At 41.8% G+C, this 10,763-nt stretch overlaps 1 protein-coding gene across 2 annotated transcripts in view; it reads left to right on the top strand.

Annotated features, from left to right (window-relative positions):
• Window positions 1-10,452, top strand: part of LOC137992324 (coatomer subunit epsilon-like) — a 21,295-nt gene extending 10,843 nt beyond the window's left edge. For both annotated transcript variants that reach the window (XM_068837604.1, XM_068837603.1), the window contains exons 9-12: window positions 1-120; window positions 2,908-3,026; window positions 5,970-6,091; window positions 9,128-10,452. The exon at window positions 1-120 is cut by the window's left edge. In XM_068837604.1, coding sequence (XP_068693705.1) covers window positions 1-14 — 14 coding nt within the window. In that variant the 3' untranslated portion in view covers window positions 15-120; window positions 2,908-3,026; window positions 5,970-6,091; window positions 9,128-10,452. The remainder of the gene's footprint in view (window positions 121-2,907; window positions 3,027-5,969; window positions 6,092-9,127) is intronic.
• Window positions 10,453-10,763: the final 311 nt, after the last annotated feature.

Raw genomic sequence — 10,763 nt, 5'->3', positions numbered from 1 at the left:
CAAGAACTTTCTGACAAATACACACCGACAGTTATGTTGCTCAACGGACAGGCCATTGCTTACATGCACATGGGAAAGTTTGAAGAGGCCGAGAGTATGCTTCAAGACGCTCTAGACAAAGTGAGTTTATTGCCTCACGGCTGGGTACTTAGAAAGTCTACTACAAGATCGACGTCTACTGAAATGAAAACACACCACTTTGAAATCGGCCTTATGCATGATGTCACACGCTCAAAATCTCACCAACAAACCTCGTTTTCACAAAATTATTCACATTACGTCGACATGCAATACTGTTCGCGTGTGGGTTTTCTTTACAAGTTTGTTTCCCTTTGGGATTCATCTCAAGCTAAAATTTACATGTTTGATTTTCGAATTCGAGGCTTGGTGGTGAAATCGGCTGGTCTGACGTCGTCACCCATAACGGCTATTAGGAAGCTCGAGTACGAGACGTTTTTGAGCCACGGACAGAAGCCGGAAGTGAACATTTCGTATACCAGGAGGATAGTCTCTGCTAAATGTTTAAACTAAACCTTTCTAATATTGAAAAGATAAGTGAAGTAGTGTCAAAAGAAAATACGAGAAAAACGGCTCACTTCCGGAAAAGGCTGACTGCCGGTTGCCATCCTTGGCCCAAAAGCGTTTCTGCTAAATGTTTAAACTAAACCTCTCTAACAGAGCGACTTTCGTATGACCTTGAAAAAGTGTTCGCAGTTTGTTTCACGGACCGATGTTTGACAAGAGTAAAACAAAGCTTCTTATTCCCGCCAAGGAAACTCCTCATATGGGCAGTAAACAGTTCGATTGCCCAATCACAGTACTGCATTTCAAATGACGTCAAAGCGAAATGCTGGTCGCTTTCCAGAAAAATCCATGGAGAGATGACGTTGTTTGCATCAGCGCGGTTCGCTAAGCCGATGAAACTTCGCGCTCGTTTGTTTTTGTTCGATAAGCCAATTAAATGTTTGCATTTTTGTTTACGTTCTGTTTTTACGTTTATTTCTCAAGGTCATATGAAAGTCGCTCTATTGAAAAGCTACTTGGCAACGTAAATGAAGAAGTGTGAAAACAAAATACATGAAAAACGGCTCACTCCCGGAAAAGGCTGACTTCCGGTTGCCGTCCTGGCACAAGAGCGTTTCGTGCTTAAGCTCCCTATTTTCTGGTTTTCACCAGCGTGAGCCGAAAGGAGCGGAGAAAATAATTCGTACTGGAATACGTGCAGCACGATCATTTTTCCTCATAACAGAGAGATTAGAGGGATGTAGCATCACGTTCACGTTTGCCGTTTCACGTAAACGGCATGATAAATCTCGCTGTTATTGTTTTGTGATGTTGACATTGCCACCTTGTTGCTAAAACCTCCGTTGGAGACTCGTAGAAGCCATCATGGCTTTTCTTTGTCTAAATTTGCCTCTTAAAAATGTTTAGAGTACATCTTTAGATTGAGGTAGCAAACAACAACCACGACGTCGACGATTTCTACAGAGAACAAAAGCTTCAAGGAGCAAAACCAGTGGCTCTGCTTGCTCCGCGTTTGCGTTTCACACGTAACATTTCTTTCACTTTCTTTTCAAACATCAACGTGAAATGAGCAAATATGAAGTTACTGTATGTTACAGCTAGGAAATGATTACCTGACTAAATACTGAAGGGAATAAAATTGAAAGCCCTAAGCGGGGCTTAATTTAACATCTGTGGGGCACATTTGTGACTACGAACAAGTTTAATGTAGCAAACCATCACGTGATCAGAGCTGCTTCGATGGCTTAGTGGGAACTTACTCGCTCCCGGGGCGCGTGGCGCGAGTTCGAAGCGCGATGATTCCGGTTGTGTCATACGGGATTCTTATCGAGCGGGTAAACTACTATCCCTGGGGTATGCACATTTGTGACCGGTCGCCCGATCGGGCACTCTGGCTCATTATTTGTTGATATGCTGGTGGTTACAATTTATGAAACCTCTCAGAAAATGTTTTTTCTTCGTACGAAACAATCGTTTCAAAGGCTGTTCCACATAATTTCACATGTAACATAATCCGTGACTTTGCACGTGACGGCCGGCGGCCGGACGAACTTCGATTCTTTCTCAAAAAATAGCATTAAATTTGGAACGTGGAGTTTGGCATTTCTTGGATATAGTTTAAAAAAGAGTTGTTACTTCTGCTCTGACAGCGGTAAAGCGCGGCCAGCGAAGCGGTGCAATTTACTTTTGTGTGAACCCTGGAATCGCAGTGTATGCAAATTTAATATTTTTACGATTTTTCGCAGGAGCGCCTGCTTGGCTAAAATATATTTAGGTTATGGTTGTTTTTCCCCTGTATATGAAATAACGAAATAAAAAAGGGAAAGATATCATGTTATTTGTTGCCGTTTTAGAAACAGAGCAATCCCGCGTTGTCTTTGGTGTCGTGACAAATCATTGCGTGTCCTAAACAAATAATGCTGCAGTGTTTTGCTGAGAGAGAGGTGGATGAAGATCTTGCTGCGTTGTTGATCTCAGATAATTAAATAAATTATTAATTAATTCGGGCGACTAACTTGGAAGGGTGGGCACCCCAGCTGAAATGCTTGGGAGCCCGAAGGGCTCCCCGAAATTTTCCTTAGAGCACAGCCTTGCCGTGGTATGCATGATATGCATCCCACGTAACAAGGCATGCAGAATTTTGAGGGACAAGCAAAGACTACTGTGGTATTTTCGAAAGTAGCCTATTAATAATTCAGATTCAGAGAACTACAGTATTAGGGTAACATGTGAACTATTTGTATTGGGATTTAAAGGAGTAGATAGGCGACCCGAATCCTGTGTTTTTTGCATGGTGGACTGCCAATCTTATAAATCAAGGAATTTCAAAACACAAAATATCCCCACTGTACAACTGGGTTTTTTTTTTCGTATTATTCGCAGCTGATTCTGAGAGCCCTTGTTCCAAGGTATCACAAGACAGTTGTTACTTGCACAAGTTCGTTTCATCCTTGATCAACTGTGTTGACAATCCAATGTGGTTATTCCACGTGCTGCAAGAGGTATGTTACGCATGAATGAGCCTTAAATTAGGAGATCCCCATGTTGTTGTTCAAACCGCCTGCACAGGAGCAGCCAAGGGTATTTTAAGCTTTTAAGCTGTCTATCTGGAAGAGACTCCAAGAAGACCAGCAATAAACTAAGAAACGCAATTTTCTTGGTGAGCTACAAACATCACGGAACAATGGCTTAATGAATAATTAACAATTATTCCATGATCGCGCGTTGGATATGAGATGGTAAATAACCAAACCCCGAATATCCTTTGTTATTCATCTCCGAGCAACTCGAGCGGAATTTGCGCCCGAAAATGTTGTAATCGTTTCAGGAATAAATGAGTTAAAATAATGTTTTTCTGCTACATTATCTCACGGTTTCAGTATATACTACATTTTAAAAAATCGTATGAACTTACTCACGCATTTCGTGATTTATGGCCACTCGTGATGTTTTGAAAGTTCTCAAGTTGACCTCTTTAGGTTGTACGTTTTGTGCTCCCATTTCAGACCACTTGATGTTACTCTAGAGAACAGTTTCTTTCCAGAGGCCAAAACCCGAGTAGGAAAGTGCTGGAGCAATAACCCATTCTTTCGTGTGTTTGGCAACAGACCCTAGTGGTGAATTGGAGGATTGCTACTCCCCATCATTAGCTCCGTAAAGGCGGCGAAATACGAGATACAAAAACCCTCAACTTGTCGCGCAACATTGTTTCGTTGCTAGTTTTGGTCGATGTTTCGCGTTTTTCACCTTGCATGATCAACTTGACCCGCAACAAAAACATTTGTTGCGGGTTAAAGAAATGCAGGGCGCTGATTGGTTGATTTGCTAGTACACGAGCACATTTGTTGCGCGACAAGTTGTGAGCTTGATGAAAAACGAGCGACAAAGCCAAAATTTGTTGCTCAAAGTAGACTCGTGCTCTACTTTTCGCAACAACTTTTTTCAACCCGCAACAAATGTTTTTGTTGCGCGGCAAGTTGATCATGCAAGGTGAAAAACGGGAAACATCGACCCAAACTTGCAACGAAACAATGTTGCGCGCCAATTTGAGGGTTTTTGTATCTCGTATTTCGCCGCCTTAAGCACTTCAGTTTTTCGAACTAACCCTCTAAGGCAATCAGCAAGAACTTTTCTTTTTAATGGCATTTCGGAGCAGCTGGAAATCTTAAAACTCGGAAACCTTTTCGAGTCAAGGGTCGTCTTTGAATTGCCAGATTCTTTTGGAATGAAAGTTCAACGAATGGCATACATTTTAGAGAAAAAGTTACAAAATGAATGGTTTTCACGGCAACGTGAACAAATACTAGCGAATCTTTCACTAGCAACTTATTCGTTTCTTTTTTTTTTTTTTTTTTGAAAAGGCTTGACACGTTCTCTAACGTGTTCATCTATTTTATTTTGGCTAAAAATGTGCCTGCTTGCAAACGATATTAGAGAGTTTCAGAAACGACGGAGGCTACGGCAACGAAAACGTCACTTCAAACTGTAACTTCGCGCTATCGTTGGAATCTTGTGATTATTACATCTTGTTGACCTGTAACAATGTGCGCGAAGAATACGCTCTACTGACGCGAGAAATTTTAAAATACAAATAGAGGATGAAAGATTCACTTATGGATGTTTGCGTTGTCGTCGAAAACCTCAAATTTGGTTATTTCTCGTTTATAATTTTTTGTTTCTGTTTTTTTATTCCGGGAAGTACAGCTCGGAAATGTACTAAAATGCTTGCCACACGTGCAGCACGGCGATTTTTCGTCTTTAAGTCACGGCTACACGAGCGATTTTTTGCTGGCACTAGTGATAAGATTTTTTTCAAACTTTGTCGCGTCGCCAGCGCGAGATGAAAATCACACGTGTAGCCACCCTTGAACTGGCGACGCGACAGGTGAAAAAATCGCAAGAAAAAAGTCGCCAGAGTTGAAACTTTCGCGACAAAATCGCAGAGATAGTTGCCAGTATGGCCACCCTGCAACTTTTTGCCCGCGCTTGCAACGCGAGTAAAGAGTATTTAGCCAATGAAATTAAAGGAGGAGTGTATGTTTATAGTGCCCAGATCTCTTGAAGTATGCGATTCGCGCGGCCTTCAAATTGTCGCCAAAATTTGTCTTAAGTGTTATCACCCTGGCGCGCAGGCGACGCGACAAAAATCGCTCGTGTAGCCGCGTCTTTAAACCAATAATCGTTGCTTTCTAGCGATGTCTTTGACGTAGCCGTTGCCGTATCTTAACCCTTTGATTACTATCTGGCAAAATACGTCCAGCTTTATCCACGGTCCCATCTACCCCTTGTGACGTCATCACTTTTAACGGTCAGGAACAGCTTTGTTCACTAACTTGTGCAGGGAGAAGAGATCTTTCAAACTATACCAGAATGAGCACAATTGAGTCAAGGAAACTGGAGAAACGGCCAAAAAAAAACATGTAACACTGACCTGAAAATCTCCATGAAAAGCTTGCTCCATTACCCACCTACCTTTCTGAGCACCTAATTCTCAGATGATGAAAGGTTTCTCAGAAACTCTTCCCATCAAAATAAAGCCTACCAAATGCCCAGCAAGTTCAGAAAAAAAATGAGGCAAAGAAAGCGAAAAGAGAGGGAAGGAGAGAAAGCAAAAAGTGAAAGTCGAAAGTGTCGAAATTTTGTTTTCTGCGCATGCCCGAACTTTGCAAGCGCTTATTTTGCACCTGGTTGAAAAGACCGCGGAGTGTACAACCTGGGAACGGGCTTGTAGGGAGATTTAGCTCTTAAACAGCACGACAGTGACCAAAAAACCCCTCAACTATCTTCAAAACGTGTTTTTCGGCCAAATCCCTAGTAGCCAAAGGGTTAAACCCCCTAGTAGCTTGTAAGAGAGAGATTTGCGTGTAAAAAGCACCCCCGTAAGTCAAGTTCGTGGCTATAATGATGCCTAACGGGCTAACTAGTAGTTTTATTTTTCTTTTTAGTTAGGAGAGGAACTATGTACCGACATCCCGCGTGGTAGCCCCACCTCAAGACAGAAAAAACAAAACACTCAGATAAATCAAGCCTGTCAGAGTTACCCTCCAGTGAAGCTTCTACTGCAGAAGTAAGTCAAAATACTTATTTTCATCTCATCTTGTCTGTGTTTTCAACGCTTATCTCTTACAACACTACCATTAATGTTGTCCGTATTTATACTTGAGTACTTTTTATACGTCTGGTATTAAATGCCGGAAATGACGCGGACGCAGGAAACGTCAGAAGAATGCGGAAACGTCTGAAGTTCAAGCAAAGACAACGGCAACGTCAACAATAACGTCACTCCAAAATATGACTTAGCACTATCGCAAATATTTCGCGATTATTCCGTCTTGTTCACCGTGTACACAACGAGCGAGCTATCCTGTAACTGAATGGGTGCGAATGGTTTTTAAGTAAAATCATAAATGATTGGTTCATTGTTTTTTTGCTCGCTTTGTCGTCAAAACCTAAAATTTGATGATTTCACGTTGTTGCTTTGAGGAGTACGGCAAAGAAATGCACGGAAATTCGTGCCGCACGTGCAGCACGAGTATTTTTCCTTTTTTTAACCAATGACCTTCTTGGTTTGTGGTGTTGTAGTTACCATAGCCGTCGTCTGTCCTTGAACTCCCTACTACCGCGCTCAAGCCGGGGAGTCGTCTCAGATAGGACGCTCTCAACAGTTAGTTAGACGTTTAATGCGTATAGGCGTCTTTTGGAACAAATACGTCCATTTTTGGCGGAACGATGCTGAATGATTGCGCGCTTTTCAAGGCGTAACGGAAACATCCGGAAGTTATTTAAGTGATCTCCTCAAAGCATTCATCATGTTGCGCACATACGGTTGGCGAAAAAATGACAAGAATGAACGAGCGTGTGTTTGGAAGAGACGCCACCCTTGCGCATCGGCTCTTCCCACATTAGGTTTTGTTTTCGTACTCACTGTCTTAAAATCTTCGGCGTTTATGAAGATTTTTTCGTTGAGAGTGTGGCGCTTAAAATATTTCAAGCCTAACATAAACCTAGTCTGTGGTGGTATAGTCCTAGGACTCCCAACTGCAAAGTCGAGACGTGGCTCGGCTCGGTCGTCGAGTTGTAGCTTTTGTTCACACCCAAGTGTATTTAACAATTATTCCTCGAGCCCGAATGGGCTCTGAGTCAGTAATAGCCCATGAGGCCGAAGGTCGAATGGGCTATTGACTCAGAGGCCATGAGGGCGAGAGAAATAATTGTTTTAGTAAAATCCAACTAGTTGGTCAAAAAATTATCGAGACAAAACATCTTTCGCTAGTTAAAGCTAGACTTAAATTGTTGTTTTGGTTTTCAAAGCCGGCGCTTTTCGCTACTAGTGGGCTATAGCAAATAGCGCAGCATTGAACGCAGCATTGATAATAGACCACTAATTGGGTTTTACTAAAAATGGATATTATCGACGTACTGCAAGGGGTAACGTATTAATGGATCAGCATTCCTGAGGGGGGTGGGGGTGAACTCCGATCATTGTGTTTAGGGTGCGGCGCTTATTACAAATCCCAACTTACGACACGGTGGTATGCTGCGCCAGGATTAGCATTCTTCGGTGGTGCGGGTAAGCTTCAAGTGTGTGAGTCCCAGCGGCTCGTGTATTAAAAAAGCGCCTTGAAACAAAATCAACATACATGTCTCTTTTTAGAATGTTAACTAAAGTTTTTGGAAGCTGAAGAAAAAAAGCGCTAGTTTGGGTTGAGTTCTCAAGGATTCTACTTGACCCGTCAAGTTGAGAGGATGTTTCGATATGGCGTTTATTTGAGGTGGTAGTGGGGATGTTAAGATATGTAGTGTTGTACTTGACACGTGTGCATGTTAAGTATGTTCAATGAAGTAAATAGGTTTGCGCGGATAGAGTCCGATCATTGAATATACTTAACATGCACAAGTGCTGAAGGCTCGGGAAAAGTGATTCAGCGTTTGCTTCTACATGCGTATGAATTTGTTGAACAACGATGTTGAAACCTCTTTAAAGCCTTTCAAGTGCGTCGAAACCGTCGAAACCGTTTGCCCACACCCAACCCCACTTTCAACCATGTTGAAACATGTTGAATCAGGGCTCGAAATTGCGACCAATACAGTCGCATTTGCCACTAAATTTTTCCCTTAGCGACTAAAATATCTGGAGAAGTCGCAATTTTGCGACTTGTTGTCACCTTCGCTCTTTCGAAACAAAAGGGTTAGCAGTTGCCACTTTGCTGCTACTTTTGCTAAAATAAATAAATGACAAAATTATTTTGTTTCTCGCTGTGAAATTTCTCTCAAGATAGCGTAATTGTTGAGTAATTTAGCCGGGATGTTACGAGTACAACTCTATTCCTTCGATCATTCGCCATTTTCAGCGGTTTCTTTACACACGTCTTACGGGCTCGTATTTTTTTTGCTAAACCGCTGACAACACAACGCAACGCGGCGATTTCGCGACTAAAATTTGTGAAATTGCGACTAAATTTTCGTATCTTGTCGCAAATTGCGACTGGATTTTTTCGTTAATTTCGAGCCCTGTGAATGAAAGTTGATTCGATGTTGAATGAGTTTAGAGTTTCTTTGTTCGTTTGTTTTGTTTTTTGTTTTGTTTTTTTTTTGTCAACTTGAAAATGGTGCCATGGAGACTGACATGGAAACGTTTTGCTGTTGAAACTCATTAGGCTTATCCTTATTCTTAAATGTTTACCTGAATGTTTATCTGAGTGTCGATGGTGATGATGATAACCAAATGTATGGATAACAGTGGTGACCACCTTCCTACTTTTTAACAGCTAGAGAAGATGAGGAGAGAGAACACATCCACCACACGTGGGACTCTTCCACTGATATATATGTTTCAATCTAAATTTAGCTTGTGATCATGATACGCAGCTATTTTAAGGAAGACACGTAATTGGTTATAATTGGCTGCGCGACCAACGAGTCCAAAATAACTTTCACACTGTGGTGCGAAGCTTAAAATAGATTGGAAAAAAAACTTGTACACCTTGTTTACCCCCGAAATTTTTACATAATCATTGTTTTCGATTTTTCGATCATGGAGCGTTTTCTGTCATCTTCTCTTGTTGACAGTTATTTAATTTTCCGCCCTGTCGGTTTATTCCAGGGACTTGGATGCGTTCTCAAAACTTCTCCTTGGTCCCAAATTGTCGACTTTGGTCAAAGATGTTAGACTTAAATACGGACGCCCACTGAGCCCGTCATCTTTTGTCTCCGAATTTGCCCAAAGCAAGCTAATGAACACACGACTACAAGAAGTGTTAGTCGTCGCCAAGAGAGCGTTCACTATCTCGGACGCGAGCGGAGCCACCTTTAAGAGCTTAACAGAGGAATTGGTGGCAGAGCAGCCTCTTCTTAAAACGCTGCTGGATCGCGTTTTAAATGACGAGAAGCTGAGTTCGTCATTCGAACGCGAATTACTGTTCCCTCGTGGTTCAATTTTGCCCACATTGTTCGCTCAAGGATTGTTGCCCGTGTTTCTAGATGAAACCGAGTACTTTTAGTACTGGATGGAGTGGAAAACTGAAGATGCATTTAATTATTGACTAGCTGCTACAAACGTTCTTAAAGGCCCATTTTAAACGGTTTCAATTTTTTGCTTTAACATGCATTGAACAAAGTTGAACGGATGTTGGACAAATGTTGGAAGCAAAAACAAAAGTTGTGTGGAGGCCGTTCAATTGGTTTCAACATCGCGCCAACAATATTGAGCCAACACTTTGCATGATTACGAGGAACTAGTAACAACAAACCAGACTTTCCTGTCCAGATTTACGGCCACATGTGAGCACACGTGTGTTCTACGATTGTTGAACGAACTGTTCTAATGGCTTCAACTCCATCCAACATTTTCCATAACAAACGAAATGTTGAATCCATCATAGTTGATAGAGGGGAATCCATGTTGAATGAAAGTTTAAATCAGTTTACGTTTGACTCAACACGCTTTCAACAAGTTTTCAACATTTTTTACCCTTTAAACAATGTTGAAATGCAAGTTGAAGCAAATGTTGAAAGCGTTTAAATGGGCCTTAAGTCTACGTTAGTTTAATGGTTTAGTTGGGTTCTTTTTGGACAAGTGTTGGACGTTTTCTCTGAGATTTAAAAACGCCTCAAACAATCAAGGCATAATCGAATGATAGTCGTTAAAAGAAAATATGAAGACACAAGAGGGTCAAGTAGGGGCGTTGGGAGGGATTTGTGAGTTTCGCAAATGTTGGTTCTTTATGACCTTTTAAATCTAGAGTCAGTTCGGTTGACGCCCGGTGCACGTCACGAACTCATAGACGTTATAGACGTCGCGAACGACAGGGTCCAGAGTCTTATTGAATTGCATTATGGGACTGTTTTGACCCGAGCCACTGTGTATGTCGTATATTCTATTACGATGACAATTAATCTCTGATTAAATCTTCATAACTTTCGTTGTCAGCGCAGCGCATGTACCACGATGTCACTGACCTTTCGTTTTCCGGACAATTTTGCACCTTGTCAAGCCAGCCATCGTTTTAAAATTGCCATTGTCAAGAGAATTTTCTCTTGCCATTGTACAATACTCTGGTGGTTTAGAAAGCTCAGCTCTTGGTATATTCCTGTTTTGCTACTTCATTTCTTGCTCCGCGCGCGCAATGATGAAAATGAGTCCCCCAAAACAGTCCCACAAGGTAATTCAACAACGCTCCCGCGCAACCTCGAAGTGTCCAAGAGAAGAGAGATTTGGCGTAGCGCCTCAAACAAAACGA

Source organism: Montipora foliosa, chromosome 2, assembly GCF_036669935.1.
Source record: "Montipora foliosa isolate CH-2021 chromosome 2, ASM3666993v2, whole genome shotgun sequence".
In the NCBI taxonomy this organism is placed as follows: Eukaryota; Metazoa; Cnidaria; class Anthozoa; order Scleractinia; family Acroporidae; genus Montipora; species Montipora foliosa.
Note: the sequence above shows the minus strand (reverse complement) of the source record. Positions and strands in the feature narration are given on the sequence as shown.